This window comes from Asterias rubens, chromosome 4 (assembly GCF_902459465.1).
Source record: "Asterias rubens chromosome 4, eAstRub1.3, whole genome shotgun sequence".
Classification (NCBI taxonomy): domain Eukaryota; kingdom Metazoa; phylum Echinodermata; class Asteroidea; order Forcipulatida; family Asteriidae; genus Asterias; species Asterias rubens.
In genome coordinates this window covers 1,971,029-1,990,270 of record NC_047065.1, presented here as the reverse complement: position 1 = coordinate 1,990,270, position 19,242 = coordinate 1,971,029, and the positions used below count along the sequence as shown (strand labels likewise).

Genomic DNA, 19,242 nt, shown 5'->3' with positions numbered 1-19,242 from the left:
AATTTGGGCCCAGGTCCTGCTGGCCAGTCACTTAAAAAGTAAAGGATAAACCTGTGGCCACAACTTGTCCACTCTCCAATAAAATTAAAACAAAAACGTTTGCTAAAGGTAAAAATTAAACATTAGAATAGATGTCTTTGTAGTTTCTTGGCTTAGAGATTGCCCCATTTCCTAATTGGAAAGTTTCTATTTAGTTTGGTGTAATATTGACCTTGGTGTTATATTTTTATTGACCTTGGTGTTCTATTAACCTGGGTGTAATATTGACCTGGGTGTTCTATTGACCTGGGGTAATATTGACCTTGATCTATGAATGGGCTATAATATTCCTGATCTATAATGGGCATCTGTGACATATGGATTGGGTAGTTAACCATGAAGTTATTTAATCTTGTGAAATTTAGGCTTGATTGTTAGAACTGTAACAGGACAAATCTTTGCCAAAGTGATATTTATTTTTTTACAAAGTTTCAGTGGAAGATATCTTTTTAATTGTACATCTTTATCTGTTTTAAAGAGTAGACGTAAGATTGCTCAGAAGATGACATCAATTTACATCTTTTAGCTTTCAATCGTCACACACACCATGCAACAAACATGTGAAAATGTTCATCAAATTCAGTGATCACAGTAAAAAAGGGGCTTTCTTGTTGTTAAGGAGTTTGAGAACGAACTGAAACAAGCAGCAGTGTTGAGTAAGGTTTTCAAATCTATTTGTGTTTCATATTGAAATATTTCTCTGGAGGATTGGTACTGCAATGCTATGACTTATTAAATCAGTCAGCTTTCATTTTAAGTAACTAATTTCCCCCGAAGACTTTGTCTTCTAATAGGTTTGTTTTCATTTATTGAATAATGTATACATGTATGAAGTGTTTGAAAATGATATCAATCAAAATAAAAGGTCCAGAATGTTGTATTCAGAAGAAAGCTGTTGTGGTGTTTTATTTTGGTGTATATTTAAAAAGTCAATATAAAACCTGATGTTGCAACAATAATTTTAACACGTGTTTGCATCTTAGATTTTTTTTTTTGCCCATTATTTTTTACAAATTAACTGGAATTTATAAGCAAATTATTTCCAGAAAAACACCGGAATAATTTTTGGGAAATTGGATGCATTATTTAGTAAAAATGGAAAATTAAACACAGAAAGTTACTTTAATGGGATTGATGACAAGCGCCCTCTTGGGATTGATGAACGCCATGTTATCAATTTCCAAGATGGCTGCGCCCATGGAGTTTCATGCAGCGATTCAAGTGTTGGTTTCGCCACCTTCAAAACCACCGGGTATGCAAGAAAAAACACATTATAGAAGCTGAATTATTGTTCATTAGTTCCTCTAGTGTTTATATGAAACATTTCAGCAAGTTCCTTAGTTCCTTTTTCAATATATTGCACGGTTCGCTACCCGGCCTAGCTAGTTGCGATAACGTAACCCTCCTCCCGAGGGCCGCCAGGCCGGAGGGTTACGAGATTGTTTCGAGTGGAAACGGTTGATCTGGTCCAACTGCAACACGTACAATTTTGACAGCGAGTCACCAGATTTGCCCCATTTTTACCACTTTCAAAAATCATGACACAAATTCTGAGGGTACGATCTTAATCCGCAATGTCTAAAAGTAATGCAGCCTGCCATAATACTCAAAACACCATTGATGAAATATTTCGAAGAAAAATGGAAAAAAACTTAGCAGAAACGGAGCGAAATTCACAGGTTCAAATGTTTGAGTAATATGGCAGGCTGCATTAGACATTGCGGATTAAGTTCGTACCCTCAGAACTTGTGTCATGATTTTTGAAAGTGGTAAAAATGGGGCAAATCTGGTGACTAGCTGTCAAAATTGTACGTGTTGGACCAGATCAACCGTTTCCGCTCAAAACAATCTCAGAACCCTGGCGGCCGTCGGGAGGAGGGTTACTTATCGCAACTATACCCGGCCCTGACTCTTTCTTCTCCCTGCTGACCACCAGTGCTGACTGAGTCTTCCTCCATGGTGAGGCCTTGCTCTTTGTGCCACAAATTGTGGATTCATGCATTAGGTTTTACTTTTTTCGCTGATTGCGTGGGTTTCCCTATAGGCTATAGGGTCGCCTCCTACATTTAAACCTGTCTTCCATCATGCTCATTGTCAGGATTGTCTTCATTCACAGGACTAACTCGGAATCTTTATTGGATCTGAACACGGATTTTATTATTCTGGAATCACAAATTAAATGAGAAGAGACTAGAATCAAAATGAGAACACATTTTTCTGTATCTACATCCATGGTTTTATCATTTAACTGTTTTATTTGAGATATATCTCTCTATACAATTTAGGACATTACTTTACAATATCTCACAGTCCCACACTGTTTCAAAATGGATTTTCAAGCAATAATATAATATTGGTTTAAAAGTAAATGTAAATAAAACCTCAGTTGTTCACACAAATTGTTCAGTTGCTGTGAGTTGCTATGTTTTCAAAATCTGTCATGTTTTTATTGAAATCCATCTCGCTTGACATTATAAATCATTCCATGTTGTAGGCTGGAATATTAAAATTCTTTTACATCTTATGAAAATGAAAAACCTTTTCAATTCTACTGCAGAATGTACGACTGAAAGCACAGCGCCCCCATGTGATGACGCAACAAGGTTTGACCTTTCACTTAAGTCAACCCTTGACAAACTTCACCAAGTGCTTGCAAGTGATAAGAGATGTTTTAACCTCTCCATTGCACTTGAGTCAGTTATCACAGACTGGAGGGGAAGACTAGTAGAATGCAAAGACATACGCTGGTTGTACACAGAGCACTGTATGGTTCTGTTACAAGGCCTAAAAGATTCTGTCGCTGTTCAGATGGTGGAGTTTAAAAAGGAACAGGGAAAGACAAAACTTGAGAAACCGGGTCCTCATACGGCTCCCCTTCTTTCCCCGGACACATTTAGCGTAGGGCAGCAGAAAAATCTCATGACGCTGTTGCAGTTTATAGTTTGTCTTGGACTGGTACCAAACCTTCAGAAGGGTATCGGAATTCCAATGGAGAAGAGGTCGGGGTTCGGGCAGATATTAATTGGCAGAGAGTCTGTGCTGAATCCGGAGAGACTGAAGCAGGTAGTGAAGGTACTCTTAGAGTGTGTTAAACAGCCTTCTATTGGAGGTTTGATTCTAACAAGACATTTAGGAGATCTCCTAGCATCTCTTCTTCAGATCTCTCATTCTGAAAAACTGTCTCAAACGAAAGATAACAATACAACCGACCAGGCAAAAGATGTAGCAGAACCAACTCAAAGAAGTGAAAACTCAAAGGATGTCGAGTTCTTTCAAAATCAGTTGAAGCGCCTTCTGCAGAGAGCCTACCAACCTCTAGTGATCAGAGAGCTTCTATTCTTACAAGGAGGTCCAGGAGATGAAAGAACAGGAACGGCAAAGACAAACCCAAAGAGTGCCTCTCAGAGAAGCCAGAACCCAAAGAGTGTCTCTCAAAGAAGCCACAACCCGCTCCCACGAGCACCACAGTGGCTGAAGAAGGAGTGTGGAAGGCTCTTGACAGAACGTCTGATAAAGCCCAAAGGAATCCAATGGGTGCTACGAGGGCTGCTTGATGTTGGAGGTAGGATCAAATGTAGAATGTTGCTGTGATTCAAATGTGTATCTTTTAAGTCTGCTTCCCATAAAAAAAACTACCTCTTACTCCTGAAAGAACTCCAAAGCCAGAATGACGAAATACAAACTTTAATAAGAATAATAGTTATAATAACAATAATAGTTTTTGAGGCTAATCATTCTTACTTGCAGCTACGAAGCTAAATTGCGAAGAATGCGGCAACAACTTTTCAAGAAGCAGCGTATACAACAAACAACTGAGTATACATTGAGATCGAAAGTGTTTGATTTTTTGGGAGAGAGGAAACCTGTGTGGCACAGAAGAGAACCAACACACAACTCTACTCACATATAAGACTTTTGCCAGAAATGGCCTTCGTGGTGGGAGGCCAGCACTTTTCGCACAAACCAACTGTCTTACCCAAACAAAAACCAAATAACTAAAAACAAAAAAAAGACAAACAAACCCTAAGTAAAACATAACAAAATCATCTTGACTTACCTAATCAGTAACTCCATGTATAATTAGAGGTATATAATTCTCCAGGGTTTTCTGATCCTTCCTATATGTTTGTTGTTACTGTCAGGAGGAGCAGCAGTGAATGCATCAGCTACCACAGATAACTGGAGGAAATGTGACGCAGTGTCTCATCTGATAACCAACTGTCCTCTTGAAGACATTACAGTGGATAAATACTACAAGCTTGTCTGTCCACAGGTAAGATTCAAAAGCACTCAACTAATCGGTACAACTTAGTTGAGTCATGGTGGTTTGGATTTGCTGATTTTTTTAGGATCACACTCCTTAACCCTGCGACAGCAGCGATGGAATTATACTGGTAAGTACTACAAAAACGCCATAGGGCACAACAACACTGTTGTCCAACAGGGCCCAATTTCATAGAGCTGCTAAGCACAAAAATTTGCTTAGCATGAAATTTCTTCCTTGATAAAAACAGGATTACCAACCAAGTTTTCATTTGTTGCATATTGCTTGTTACTGTTATTCAGCTGTTGTTTGCAAATCCTAAAAATCACGTGGACATTTTGTTGTTAATCCTGTTTTAATCAAGGGTAAAATTTCATGCTAAGCAAATTTTTGTGCTGAGCAGCTCCATGAAATTGGGCCCAGTACTCTGGGAAATCAAAGCTAATGATCTTTATTGATATTGAATAGAAAGTTTAGTAAAAAAGACATGTAGGCCATCAGAGGAGGAAAAGTGGTGATTTACAAAATGGATATTGTGTTTTTTCAAACTTTTTGTTTAACAGCTGTGATTGTACTCAACAATTACATCGCCTTTAAGTTACCTAGCAGCGTAGTTGTTGCAGGTTCTGTAAATTTAAACAAATGAGTGGTTTCATAAGTTTAAAACTTATTTAAAGGCAGTGGACACTATTGGTAATTACTCAAAATATTTATTAGCACAAAACCTTTCTTGGTGACGAGTAATGGGGAGAGTTTGATGGTATAAAACATTGTGAGAAACGGCTCCCTCTGAAGTGCCATAGTTTTCGAGAAAGAAGTAATTTTCCACGAATTTGATTTCGAGACCTCAGGTTTAGAACTTGAGGTCTCGAAATCAACCATCTAAACGCACACAACTTCGTGTGACAAGGTCATTTTTTCTTTCATTATTATCTCGCAAGTTCGATGACCGATTGAGCTCAAATTTTCACAGGTTTGTTATTTTATGGATATGTTGAGATACACCAACTGTGAAGGCTAGTCTTTGACAATTACCAATAGTGTCCACTGCCTTTAAACAGTTGGAACAGAGATAAGATAAAACTTTAATTTGATTGATAAGTTTTGAATAAAAAACAAACTATAATTTCTGATATGATTAGATCCTGGAGCTTCTTCACTTCAAGGATCAGCTGCTTCTGAAACAGGTTCTTCGTGTTGCTAGGAGCTGCATCGTTACCATGACAACTAGGCATCCTCAGCTTGCAAACCCTTTCCTGATTGGTCCATTACTGGACCCCCTGCTTGCCACACTGCATGAAAGAGGTTTGTTCTGAAAATCAGATTACCAAATGACACAAGGTGTGTTAAAGCATTGTATACTCTGTAGCTTTCATGAGCCACGCGGGAAGCACTGATTATACAGCGTTCATCAAAGCCAGAAAAGTATTCTATATCCACAATTAGCCTGGGTAACTGACTAGTCTTGAAATTGCGGGTTACCAAAGATATCTGCTCTAGAATGGGGTGGGGGTGGTTTGAATCTCACCCGGGTAGAATGCATGTTGATTGTTTTTACACAAAGCTTCGAGAAGCACTGATCATACAACACTTATCACATATCAGTGCATGGTTTAAAAAAAGTTGTTTTACCAAAGAAGAAAACAATTGGCCACCACATTTACATTTGTTTGTTTTAAAATTCAACCACCAATTTGACTAACTAAACCAAATCCAATTTGTCATACTATGACCAAAATTGGATTTGGATAGATTGGAAAGATGTTTAAAAAGGAATCCTTTCGTAATCTCAGCAAGTATTGATTTTATTCTGACAAAATGCATTAAAAATGTAAATATTATATGATATATCTGCATTTTGATCAATGCCTATGAAATCCTGTGTTTATTTCAGCACCAGCATCAGCAGAAGATGGCGGTTCGTTTGTTCTTGTGGACGAGCCTACACTGACTCAATGTATTGAAGACGTTCATCATATCTTCATTGGATTACCAGATCCAAGCCCCTGTCTCCTTGAGATGTTGCAACCAGTTTGTCATCCTATGTTTAAACTTCTGTGCTTTGCAAAGCAAGGGGTCTGTAATCTCAGGTACGTTGATTCAAGAAGTGTCTTCAGCGAAGAAGGGCTTGAGAAAAGTTTTGTTTTTGTGCTGAGTTTGGTAAACTTCAATGTATTAAAGGGAACATAAGGTTTTTTTGGGACCGTTTGATGTTTGTTATAAATGTAGATAGATACACACATGTACAATCAACCTAACCTGTGAAAATTTCATTTAAAAAGCAGTTAGCGATTTTGAGCTATCACTGAAAATCTAGAGCAATTATGTCCATGCAGGAAGAATAATCCGTAATCAGAGTAAAAAGAGTAATCACCTCTGAAAAATAAAATGCTCCGTGGATCACTGAGGTAGGCATAGTTTTAAACCATAGCGCTCAAAGCAGGCAACCTTTTTTTTCTTCTTTTTTCATGGTCAGTTTTGTGAGTTGCTACAGGTGATTTTATGTTATCTCTTTTCTCAGATCCAAGATTGAGGAAATTCTTCTGTACTTTTTTTGCAACTCTGAGCATCAGACCACTCTGGAGTATCTAAGGCATATATCCTTCCTACTGCGTGATTCCCAGACTGAGAGTGTGCATCGTGGCATTGCATTCACACCTGGTTCTGAAGGTGGTGCTGTTGTCATGTTCAGGCAAAATATCAGGTTTGTCCTAATCAACTTTCCTCTTCCTCTTTAGCCCTTTTCACAATGCTGCTCTTTTTTTATCCCTGTCAAAAACAGCCCTGGGGAGGCACTGGGAATTTGTTTTTACCCCACAGTTACTCCGGCGCACTTTCACACTGTGTCCCTATTCCATGGGGTTTTGGTTGCACGATTCAAGAATACCCAATATTCAAGAATAGGTATTTCCTGTTACCCCTACTCCAAAGCAGGGGTGGCTATTCCAAGGGGTTTACACATTTGCTTGGTCCACTATGTTTGATCCGATACCATTGCGAAATGCCAGATTTACATATTTTCACTCAAACAAATTGTGACCCAATAATTTTGATAGTCGTCTGCAAGGAATACAATACAATCATGGGAATTCAAGTTTATTCATGTATCTTTCACATCTATTAGTTTATATTTATTGTTTGTTTTTGTTTTTTGTAAACAACTTTAGAGCTGAAGAGCAGTTTGCAGACAGTTTGATGTCTCAGGAGCTTACTGCAGCGACAGTATTTGATCTACTCCAGAAACTGAAGATTAAGGGACTTGCTGGAGATTTCTTCATTCTAGTCTTGAAAGTAAGTAATCTTTCTTCTTTCTGAGTGGTGTCCTCGGACAGTGGTGTTATGACAGAGTTGTCCCCAGATCTCCCTGTCCCCCATGCATGTAGATATTTCTCCAACTGTCACGAACCAAGTGTCCCTTCTTAGTAAATCAAGTCAGGTGACCTCAACATCTTTGGGCTGTACCTTACTCATGCTCCCAGAGGACAAGCTTGCTGGCTGGAAGCTCAGGGTGGCAGTGCCTGCAAACATTAAATCCACTTCAGCTAGTAATCATTGTAGACCCTATTCAACTGCACCCCCTCCCCCCTCAACCTCCCCCCCCCAATAATCTTCAAAATACTTTTAATTGCATTTCAAATGTTTGTACTAGTAAATACTCAAGTATACGTTGTCAAGTTGTATTACTCCTGGAAGAAATTTATCTATTTATTTTGTATTGTTATTCAGGAGTTAACATCAATCACTTCAAGACCATCATCCAAAGATCCCCAAGATCCTGACCCTTCTCGCATTTTCCTCAACATAGAAGAGAACCAAGACACTCAAGTCACTCATATACAGCACTCTCTTCAAGTCCTGGCCATCTTATCTAAGCTCTGCGAGAATCTTGGGCCCGCTGTCTTAGAGAATACTTCACAGATGTTGGAGTTTGCTCGTGCGACGTTGGATCGTGCTGCATCGTCGTTGGATTGCCAGGGGGAAACGTGCGATGTGTTTGAAACCGAGACGTTGACACTTGCCCTTGGATTAGTATCGGCAATACTGCGTGGAGATTTAGAGGTATGTAACAGTTAACACTTAAACAAAAAAGAAGACGAGCAGAGTATACTGTTCGAAACGTTGAGACCAAACCGGCTCTTTTCAGAGCCACTACTCCTTCAAAAGAGATTTTACCCATGGTTGTACCCGCAAGTTTAATATTCATATTTATATCTATAGTTACTCTAAGTTAAACAAAAGTTTTTCCCATGTTTCAGTGCCAAGTATGTAAGCCAAAACTTGTGTGACTGTAAGTAATTATATCAAACAAGGAAACTGTCTGGATAATTTATTTCTATGATTTGGGGTTGAACAAAACAAATTGTGCGGGATTTAAACGAACAACCTCCGGATTAACATGTCGGCCATCTACCAACTTAGTTTTCTAGTCCTATGTTGGGGATTTCCCTTTTGGTCAATGTCTTTGTTTGTGGTTACTATTTTGTGTTAGAGGGCAAATTCAAGACCAAGGCCTGGAATAGGAGACTTTCCAACGCTAGGTGGCAGCAGACATACCGGGTAAATTTCCATTGTGTACGTAGTTCTGAACATGTGCATAATTCTGAGAACAATGGATTTACCCGGTAAGTCTGCTGACCTCTATCGTCCCAGAAAGTCTCCCATTACACAGAGGCCACAAGGCAATGGCTTCTGTTGCCCTGGTCTTGGCCTTGGTGTCCCAAATTTGCATAGACGTTAAGATTTTTTCTAATGCAAGTGCTCTTTGCAAAGTGAAAATGGCCTTGCCCTCTCGAAGAAGAAATTCCAGTCCTGTATAATTGTTAAGAAATCAGAGTCGGAGTGAACAGGTACTTAAAAGTTGTCAATTTTCCTTTTGTGAACAGAAAAAGGTTACTTCCGAAAACCGTGAATCACTCATGAACCTTCTGCCATCACTGGAGAAAATATCACATGACCACCCAATAGAGCCTCTCCAGAGAACGGCAACTGACCTCCGCATCGCCATAGCAACCCACGGTGCTGTCTGGTCGGAATCGATGAAGGAAGCAACTGAGGATTTAAAATCAAAGCTCACAATGGACAGAGAAAAAGTTTCTAAGATAGAAGATCGGACTAAGAAAACTGCTGGAGACAATTTGCTAAGCAAGGAAGACCCTGTTACTCCCGGAGAAAAAAGGAATGTCCAGATAGATAGAAATCTTATTTACGAGGATGGTGCCTCACGTCCTGGAGTTGAATCCAATGCAGAGTCTTCCAGAATAGCAATGAATGAGAAAAGACCAAACTCGTCGGTTTCACAACACAGCGACGACGAGCCAGCTGTCAGTAAGAACTTTGATGAGGCTTTTCAAGAACTCTTCGATCCTCTTTTGCCGACGAGAGGCCATGCCCTGAGGGTCCTTGGGAAGCTCTTGCTGGCCAGAGACTCCAAGGCGATGCAGAAGAAAGATATGCTGCTGGGAATATTTGTTGAGAATCTTAGTCATGAAGATTCTTATATCTATCTCTCTGCCATTCAGGTAAAACAAAATTAACACTAATTTTTAATGTATTTCATTGGCAAATAGAATTAAAAGCATTTCTTTTTGAAATCTGGGCTCAACTGGTCATTGAAGTTGCAAGAAAATAATGTAAGATAAAAAACCTTTTTGCACAACTTTGTTTGCTTTCAGATGCATAATAAAAGGCTTCAGTATTTGAGTGAAAAATTACCTCCTTCTCAAAAAACTATGTTACTTCAGAGGGAGCTGTTTCTCTCAATGTTTTATACTATCAACAGCTCTCCCTTGCTTGTTACCAGTCGGTTGTTATGCTTACAATTATTTTGAGTAGCTCTGTGAAATTGGGCTCTTGTTTTAAAAGCAAATCCAAAATTGTATGACAAAGTAGAAGAGTTATTGTCAAAAATGTCTTCCTTTTTATCCCAGGCCCTTTCATGTGTAGCAGATGTGTTTCCAGAAAGAGTAATTCCACATCTTTGTGAGGAGTTTGTTGGTGGCAAGAAGAAAGTGAAAAGAGAAGTAGAGACAAGAGTCAAACTCGGAGAAGCTCTAGTTAGAGCCATAAGATCACTTGGTAAGTCCTTAGTTGAACATTTAGTCTTCAAATTTAAAATATTTTTCCCAAAGTTCTTAGAATTTTGTTCACTGTTGCCTTCTACTTGGATGTTATCTTTTGTTACCATTGTGTAAAGCGTCACATTAGATATCGTTAAAAATTTGACTGAAATTCTGATTAGCAATTGTAGTCTTGTATCACTTTTTGCCCAATTCAATCAAACACATTTGATATATAGATAAATGAATTCCCAAACTCTTCGGAAACTCTGACTTTACAAGAAGGTACAATTTAAGATATCAGCCTGCGATTATTAAAAAAATGATTATTGTTATTTTATTATGATAGGTGAGCTGGTACCCCGCTATGCAAACACATTACTGGGTACACTCTTACAAGGAGCACAGGACACCGATGCTGTGATCAGGGCGAGCAGCTTGTCCAACATGGCTGATGTCTGTAAACTGTTACGATTCTCACTTGGTCCAAATCTTCATGAGGTATGAACAAAAGTAGTATTCGAACTGAAATAAACCTGAACAGTTTTCCAACACAATTGCAAGAGAGACGCAATTTTAAATATTACCCTTTTGATTGTTTTTCATCTTTAACATTTGCATATCTTCAGAAATAATTCTACATAGAGAACAAAGATATTGACTTAATAGGGAGATCACCAACAGAAGGCTAGATAGCCGAGTTGGTAGAGAGCGCCAGCTTGTTGAACTGGAGGTCGTTAGTCCAAGTCCCGCTCTAGTCAATCTTTTTTTTGTTCAAACCCAAGTCATGAGACGTAAACGTATCAGATAGCGTAGACAAAAGAACTCTTCACGTCAAAATCGTTTCTGCTTTTGTTGTTTGTCAAAATCAGTAAAACAAATGTTAGAGATTAAGAATAATAGGGGAAAATAAAGACAAATCATGAATTGTGAAATTTATAAATCTGCTCATTTTTGCTTTTAACAAACAGGTTCTGAACTGCCTGATGACCATCCTAAAGAGTGACCCCCAGGTTGAGGTCAGAAGGTCATGTGTTCTTGTACTCACCCTCCTTCTCAGGGGGCTTGGGAAGGATGCATTGAAGGTATGAGGATTTTGAGCCAAGCCATCAGTTGTATGTAACAGATACATTTGTTTACCATGGGATAATACTGTTTTTATCCTATGGGATTTAAGGCCTAGTTGGTTTTTAGCAAAGGGCACTACCATCGGATAATCTGAAAGTCTATAAGAATGCTTTGAATGGGCACCAAGGCCAGGATTAGGAGAGGGGCAGGAGGCCATAGTGTCAGGGCCTTCATGGATAACTTGGGGTGTATTCGAACCCATGGCATTTGTATTACTAGAGAAGATAAATACTACCAGCCCACCGAGGTAGAGGAGGTTCAAATCATATGTGTTAGCAGGGTAAAAACAAATTTTATGCAAAAATTCATAACTTAATTTCTGCTAATTTCAATCCGTTAGTCTCTAAAGAATCTGAAAAATACTCTTAAAATTGAGGAAAAAGAAACATGATAATTTTCAAAAAGAAAATGTAATTTATTTTCAAAATGTACTTTGTTATGATATTTATTTCAGGTTCTTGAAAATGTTATGAGGGACATCTACCGCGGTCTGAAGTTGGCGCTAAGCATCGAGAAAGATGACGTAATCCGTTTACATTGCCAGCTAGCTCTGGAAGAAATTGATACAGTTATGAGAGACTTCATGTTCCCTAAACAAACTCTGACAAAGAAGATCACCGTGTTGCCATGACAACACCACCAGCAACAACAACAACAAAATTTAATATAAATAGGCAACCTACTTTAGTCGTATATGATTGCCAAAATGCCTTTAATATTTCTTTTTTTGCAATTGGGGAAACAATTTTTATGAATGAGATTTTACTGAGCAATTTCTTTAAAATGTTGCAAAAACTTTTGCCTTTTTTTATTTAGGGTCAATGACATTTAAGTTAGAAGCTGTTTTTTATGGAAGCAGGGGTGGATTTCACAAAAAGTTAAGACCAGTCTTATCTCGAGTTAGGAGGAGTTAACTCGTCCTAACTTTATAGGACTAGCCATACGTTTTTCATATCTCCTAGGACTAGTCCTAAGTTAGGATTAGTCCTAACTCTTTGTGAAATATCGACCCCAGAATTGATAAAGTTTGTTTAACCATGGTTTAACAGTGTGGATGAAGAAAATAAAACTTATATCCATGCTTTAATGAGGAACCCCAGAGTTAAACAATTGCATGCCCAAGTGACAACATATGAAATATTTGAATTATTTGTAACTGATAAACAATTGTATATTTCCGAATAAAATATCCAGGCCATCAAAGTATACATGAATTCTTTTCTTGTCCATTAATATCTAAGATTGTGTGTTAGAAAAGAAACTCCTTACATAAAACAGTATAAGCTGAAAACAAAAGAAGGATCAAGTAGTTTCTTGAAAGAGATGGAGGTACTGAAGTGGTGGGGGGAGTAATATTAATTGTTGACCTAGGTTGATTTTGTTGACTTTTAATAATCAATTTGTTATAGTTTCTTTTTGGAAAGTTTACCCGGAAAAAAAAATTAAATCCCTTCAAATGAGATCTAAATAGGATCAGTACATTTCACTATGAAACGCGAAACGCGTGCATTTCGTTTGAACCCTTTTTAAACAGCCGTTGGTTCATGGTTGTAAAAATCATCAAACAGCCGTCGTGCGTGCATTGTTATGATGATGTAACTTGAGACGGGAATGAGGTAGAAAATGTGTGATGTCTGGGCCCGACTTGACTTGTTTCAAAAATAACTTTATGAAACATCGTAAAGTTATTGTTAGAAACAACAGGGAAGCTTTAAGAACATTAATTGAGCTTCTATTGACTGCGAAGAAGCTCCACACATCACCATAATGTTGGTTTTGTTGGGTAAGTGAAGAAAGAGTGTTGCATCAGTTTCGTGAAGAAAATTTTCTCACAATTATTCCACCATCTTTTCATTGCTAATGCTAGTATTATTACAAACCATATTAACGGCAGAAGCTGTATAGGTGTGTAAGTCTGTCTGTCTTCTTTGACTGTCAGCAGCCCAAGGCTGTATGTACGTGTAACCATGGAGGAAGAAATAAACGATCTCGTCTCATTCTCACGATTCTGTTTGTATTCTGTAAAAAAGTAATACTTCAACCATGGAGGTAGGGATTAGAACTGGAACTGGAACCAACATTCAACAACCAGACCTACCAAGTCTCACGCATTAGGCGTGAGACTCGAGCATTTAGGGTTCTTTCTCACACTCTCATGCACTGCAACCATTTTCTCACGCATTGTTGAGGGCAGACCGGGAAAAAAAGAAAATAATGCACAATCTTCAGATTGCACGCAGTTTTGAGCTGGCATGCAAACGGAGCGCAAATTTGAAGATTGCGCACGCTTTTTGCTCTATCAGAAGATTCAGCCAACAATTCAGCAATTCGGAAAAGCGCAAAACGTGAATTTCGCACAAGTTTGTCCCGATTTCTTAGCAAATTCGTTGAATGCGCTCTACGAGAGGTGGTGAACAGAGGATTTTGAACATCATTTTAGCGAGAAATTTATCGTTTTGGGGAAAATATGTGTACCTAATGTGAGTTCTAAGTATACTAAAGAGGTTTTTGAAAAACATTTTTCTCCACAAATAATTTTATGAAAAAAAGAAAAAGTTGTTATGTAATATATTTTTTTGTCCCGGGCGGTGATTCGGTAAGTCAGTAAAAAAATTTTTTTGGGGGGGGTTGAAAAATCTCACGCATAGCTGGCCTCTGAACTTGGCATCTCTGAACAACTGTTTTCATCATTTTCAACATTATCGGGCATATGTAGGTAGGGTCCGAGTGTGTCCGAACGCCCATGTGTCTACTGTCAAACTGTACAAACGGCCTGCAGCCCCAAACAACAAGGAGTAAGAACAAACTACTAAAACATTTCTATGATTCAGAATTTCTTATTACTTTGTTTATTAATGCATTTACTTTTATTGATTACAGGAGGAGGGAGTGGCTTTATAGGAACAGCCGTTAAGAGGTTACTTACCCAGAGGGGGCACAGTGTCTTACTCGTTTCTCGCACACCAGGGAAGGATAAAATCTCATGGGTTAGTCTCAGCTTTCAATAGACCCAGTAGTTGCGACGTAACCCTCTTCCCCAAATTCTAGGAGCACAAACTTAATCCTCAATGTCTAATGAATCATTTCATAACACCATTGAGAAATTATTTTTTGGTCACCAAGCACTGAACCGAAGGTACCAGCCTATTGGATTGACAACCTGTGGAGCCGAGTTGGACTTAAACATTCTGAGAAAGGGATGTTACAAGTCAGTGCGTGTGCGCTGTCTGTTTACAATGCCCACCGTTCACTTATATAGCGCACACGCAAGCAAGTCTTACACATTGTTTGAACATTATTTGGGAATCTTTGTGTGAAAGAAACAGAATCATCCACTGTAACTAGATCCAGTAACAGGGGTGCCCGAAGATGACAAAACTTCAAAAAAGAAGTACAACTCCCTAGTTAAAGAGTCTACACTGTAACAGGAAACAGAATAATTCTTTTAAATATTCCTGAGATTTGCACGATTCCAGAATATCACTTCAAATTTATTTGAAGGAACAATTGCTTTCAGATGTAAATTGTAATGTCTTATAAAAGCGTTTTTACTGTCAGGTTTCAGTGATCTTTTCATGCCTAAGGGACCCATGCACCATAAGGCAAGTGAGACTTTGATAAGCTTTTGTTTGGAGCCTTTATTATGTGAACTTTTTCTTTCTTTTAAAACCCAGGATCGTTTGAAGTCCAAAGGGTTACCAGCTTGTGATGCAGTAGTCAGTTTGTCAGGGGAGAACATCCTTAACCCTTTAAAAAGGTAAATCGGCAAAGAAACAGCAAATAAGACTGAAAGTTAGTTTAGAAAACTTTTTATTTGATTGCACATCCAACAGCACAATTAGCACCAATAACAGGACGGATAAGGAACAAGAAGATAAGTTCCGTTTTAGATGTGGGAGGAAAACCCCAAAGAGGGAAAACCCACGCAGTCAGGTAAGGACTGAAAACCCAATCCACATGCAAGGCTCCAATCTGAGGCAGGATTCGAACAAGGGTCTACAGAGGTGAAAGGCAGGGAAAGAAACCACTGAGCCAATTAGCCAACACTGGAAGACATTGTGTGTGACCAGATTTCAAGTGAAACTTGATAATATTATTTCATCAGAATTGACATATAAAAAAAGACATGGGGGTTCTACATCTACTCAAATCTGTGCCCAATTTCATAGAGCTGGTTAAGCAGCAAATACTGCTAACCATTTTCCTGCTCAGCAAAATGACCAGGATACCAAACCAGTCACAAATGGTACATGAGCAATTTGTTGTGCTTAAACAGCTCTATGGAAATTAGCCCTGTTTTGTTGCATAGAGGTAGTGACCAGGTCCCAATTTCATGATTCTGTTTACTGTAGAATGTCATGCTTATGCCCACAGAGATTTTTACTTTAAAGGGCTATGTAAGCACAAAATTCCGCAGTAAGCTAAGCCAGGATATTGAACCTCGATCAAAACAATTATTTCTTTGTTTTATTTCGATCTTCATTCAGATGGACTGAAGAGTTTCAGAAAGAGGTGACAGATAGTCGTGTGAAGACGACTGCAACACTAGTCAAGGCCATCGCCGAGGCTAACAAACCTCCCACGGTCTTTGTGTCCTCATCTGCTGTAGGTAGGTAAAAACCCCAAGTGGGGGGTTTACCTTGTATACCTGTACCTAAATTTTGAGTCGATCCGTCATCGAAGTTGCAGCAAGAGAATAAGGAAAGAAAATATTTGTGTGCTTTCAGGCCCGATCAAGAAATCTTTTATTGTTTGATTGAGAAATTACCTCTTTTTTAAAAACTATGTTACTTCAGATGGAGTTTCCTACAATGTTTTATACTAACAACAGCTCTCCATTGCTTGTTTCCAAGAAAGTAATTATCAATAGTGTCCAGCTCCTTTAAATGGAAGGTACACTATTGGTAATTGTCAAAGACCAGTGTTCTCACTTGGTGTGTATCTCAACATATGCATAAAATAACAAACCTTAAAATAACAAAATTTGGGCTCAATTGGTCATCGGAGTTGGGAGAAAATGGTGAAAGAAAAAACACCTTTGTTGGATGAATTTGTGTGCTTTCAGATAGGAATAAAAGACTTCAAGCTAGAAGTCTGTTGTTATTTTAGTGAGAAATTACCTCTATTTCAAAATCTATTCTACTACCAAGGGAGCCGTTTCTCACAGTGTTTTATACTATCAACAGCTCTCCAATGCTCGTTACCAAGTCAGTTTTTAAGTTAATATTTGCTTTGAGTAATTACGTGTACCTTCCCTTTAAGCAGCTTTATGAAATTGGGCCCTGGTTTCGCTACTGTTTTGATGGGTTCATACTTCAAAGTTACTACATCGCCAAACCATGTTATTGTTTTATGAAGGTTACTACGCCCCAAGCCTGACAGATGAATACACAGAGGACAGCCATGGGGGACACGCCAATGAACTGGCTAGATTATGTGCTGCTTGGGAGGAGAGCTCCATTCTGCCTGAGACTCACGATCATGTCAGACATGTTACTGTTAGGATAGGTAAGTTTATGGTATTATGAAAAAACAAAAACAAAACAGCAATAACTATTTGATTGCTGGAAACACCTTAGGGAGTTTATTCTTTTAAAAAAAATTGAAAAGATTGTGAAAGGAGTTTATTCAAAAAAAATTATTTAGTTAAAACTAAAAACTGTTTTTTTTTACTGAAATGAGCCGAAATAAATAAATAAATAGTCTTTAAGCCCCTGGTTTTGACGGCTAGAGAATCTTGTGTACCCTCTCTGAAACTCAACACCTAAATGTTTGGACAAGCCTTTAGACAACCCTTTTTCTGGCCCTACGTTATCCTACAAACTCGGACAACTTCCCGAGTTAGATTTTGGAGGATTTATGACTGCTTATTACTGTTAACATTAATAATTACTTGCTGAGAGAAAGAAAGTCCACCAAAAATCAGGCCGTGGACTTGGTTCTTGAAGGGGCGCAGCAATTTCCCTCTGGTAAGGGGCACTTCAACAAGGAAAATGTAAACTTGTATTGGAACTTTGCAAAGGGCACCACAGCAAAAGCCCAGGGGACCATAGTAATTGCTGTGCAAGCCTGTATGCTTTGTTTTAGAAAGGGCAATGGCACCAAGGCATTGTCTCCTTGGTAAAGAGCACCCTATGAGGAAATTGTAAATTGCTACTGGAGCATTTCAAGGGCAACAAGGCAATGACAAAGGGGCATGGAGGCAATCGCCTTCGTTGCCTCTGTTAAGTATCAGATCAGGCCTGCAGTGTAAAATTTAAGCCTTGAGCATGTTTGCTCTTTTCTTATCTAGGTTTGGTTCTCGGACGTGGAGGTGGTGCTATTGAGCAGATGATCTGGCCGTTCAGACTCGGCGTTGGTGGCGTCCTCGGTTCAGGCAATCAGTACTTCCCATGGATTCACATCGATGACATCGCTGGTATATTCGTCCATGCTATCGAGAATCCCAACACCCCTGCAATCCTTAATGGGGTAGCTCCTTCACCCATAACAAACAGGGAGTTCACTAAGGCTTTTGCTTCGGCGCTCTGGAGACCTGCAATTATCCCAGCTCCGGGTTTTGCCATCAAGACAGTGTTTGGTTCAGAGAGAGCAGTGATGCTCCTGGAAGGACAGAAAGTTATTCCTAAAAGGACAATTGAGAGTGGATATGAATTTAAATTCCCAGATATTGAAGGAGCGGTGAAGAACATTGTGGCGTGCTGATTAGATTGTCTTTTCTCTCAGCTAACTTACCTCCAAAGATCATGCTAGCCAGTAGTTAGACTGCAGGACTTGCAATCACAAGGTTGTGGGTTTGAATCCTGCTAAGCCGATCTCTGAATCACAATTTCGTAATGGTTTTAACAGTGGTCTAGTGGTTAGACTGCAGGACTTGCAATCAAAAAGTTGTGAGTTCGAATCCTACCAAGCTAGTTGTTTATTTTATAATGACTAGAATAAGTATTGCCATCTTGTTACTGAATCACAATTTCCTGATTTGTTTAATTCATAATTGTGGACATTTAAACAATGTGTGTATAAGAGAGATTGACAGCTAGGTTTGTATGTCTCCTTGTGGGAGTTAAAAGAGTATTTTATATTTTGAATAAAGTTTTGTACTTTGGAAACTCACTGGTTAGTAGTTACTTTGGTTTTCACAATTAAATTAATCATGATGTGAAAAATCACAGGCATTCTAGTCGGGTGGAATTCAAAACCATGACCTTTGAGCAGATGTCTTACAGCAGATATCTTGCCAATTATTCACAGTCATATCATTATCTATGCATATTCATATCTATGCAATTAATATCAGCAACAAGGAGTTTCTTCTTCTTGTTTATGGGAGAGCAATACTTTGACCGTTCAGATTTATTTTATTTATTTGAATGGAGTAATAAGACTGGTACGCCCTATTGTTAAAGGAACACGTTGCCTTGGATCGGTCGAGCTGGTCTTTGAAAATCGTTCTGTAACCGTTTGTTGTAAAATGTTTATGGTTAGAAAGATATTGTAAAAGTAGAATACAATGATCTACATAAATATGCCTCGAAATTGCGTGGTTTTCTGTTTACTCTTGTTTATATGAAGATTTTGGCTTTGCTTTCTATCGGAAGAGTTTGTTCTTTCTTCAAATCATCTATTTTCATTTTAAGGTTACCAGAAAGTCTTTTGGGTCAAAATAGTAAGTTTGAATTGGGTTTTTAACATACAGAGTGAATCCCCAAATTCAAGTCCACTTTTCTAGTTCCCAGAAAGATGCAGTGAATTTCT

At 38.6% G+C, this 19,242-nt stretch overlaps 2 protein-coding genes across 3 annotated transcripts; both read left to right on the top strand.

Annotated features, from left to right (window-relative positions):
* The first annotated feature begins 1,224 nt into the window (after positions 1-1,224).
* LOC117289636 (transport and Golgi organization protein 6 homolog) lies at positions 1,225-12,420 on the top strand. Its single transcript, XM_033770846.1, has 13 exons — positions 1,225-1,291; positions 2,597-3,601; positions 4,182-4,312; positions 5,446-5,608; positions 6,198-6,393; positions 6,825-7,007; positions 7,471-7,594; positions 8,030-8,362; positions 9,187-9,822; positions 10,231-10,378; positions 10,709-10,860; positions 11,331-11,444; positions 11,942-12,420. Exons 1-13 carry the CDS (start codon positions 1,225-1,227, stop codon positions 12,116-12,118), a joined length of 3,429 nt encoding a protein of 1,142 aa, XP_033626737.1. The 3' UTR covers positions 12,119-12,420.
* Positions 12,421-12,736: 316 nt separating this feature from the next.
* LOC117289659 (epimerase family protein SDR39U1-like) lies at positions 12,737-18,960 on the top strand. Of its 2 annotated transcripts, XM_033770880.1 has the most exons (6): positions 12,737-13,270; positions 14,368-14,474; positions 15,162-15,244; positions 15,975-16,096; positions 16,846-16,995; positions 17,780-18,960. In XM_033770880.1, exons 1-6 carry the CDS (start codon positions 13,255-13,257, stop codon positions 18,190-18,192), a joined length of 891 nt encoding a protein of 296 aa, XP_033626771.1. In that variant the 5' UTR covers positions 12,737-13,254; the 3' UTR covers positions 18,193-18,960. The 2 variants fall into 2 exon arrangements, with proteins under 2 accessions (XP_033626771.1, XP_033626770.1); XM_033770879.1 differs by lacking the exon at positions 12,737-13,270 and having other exon boundaries at positions 14,343-14,474.
* The last annotated feature ends 282 nt before the right edge of the window (positions 18,961-19,242 follow it).

Excerpts from the sequence above, each read along its gene's own strand:
- LOC117289659 (XM_033770879.1), top strand. The coding sequence starts at position 14,343 with ATGCATTTACTTTTATTGATTACAGGAGGAGGGAGTGGCTTTATAGGA. Across the intron at positions 14,475-15,161 it reads GGAAGGATAAAATCTCATGG|GATCGTTTGAAGTCCAAAGG; the intron begins GTTAGTCTCAGC and ends TTTAAAACCCAG. Across the intron at positions 16,097-16,845 it reads TGTGTCCTCATCTGCTGTAG|GTTACTACGCCCCAAGCCTG; the intron begins GTAGGTAAAAAC and ends TGTTTTATGAAG.
- LOC117289636 (XM_033770846.1), top strand. The coding sequence starts at position 1,225 with ATGGCTGCGCCCATGGAGTTTCATGCAGCGATTCAAGTGTTGGTTTCG. Across the intron at positions 6,394-6,824 it reads CAAGGGGTCTGTAATCTCAG|ATCCAAGATTGAGGAAATTC; the intron begins GTACGTTGATTC and ends CTCTTTTCTCAG. Across the intron at positions 8,363-9,186 it reads TACTGCGTGGAGATTTAGAG|AAAAAGGTTACTTCCGAAAA; the intron begins GTATGTAACAGT and ends TTTTGTGAACAG.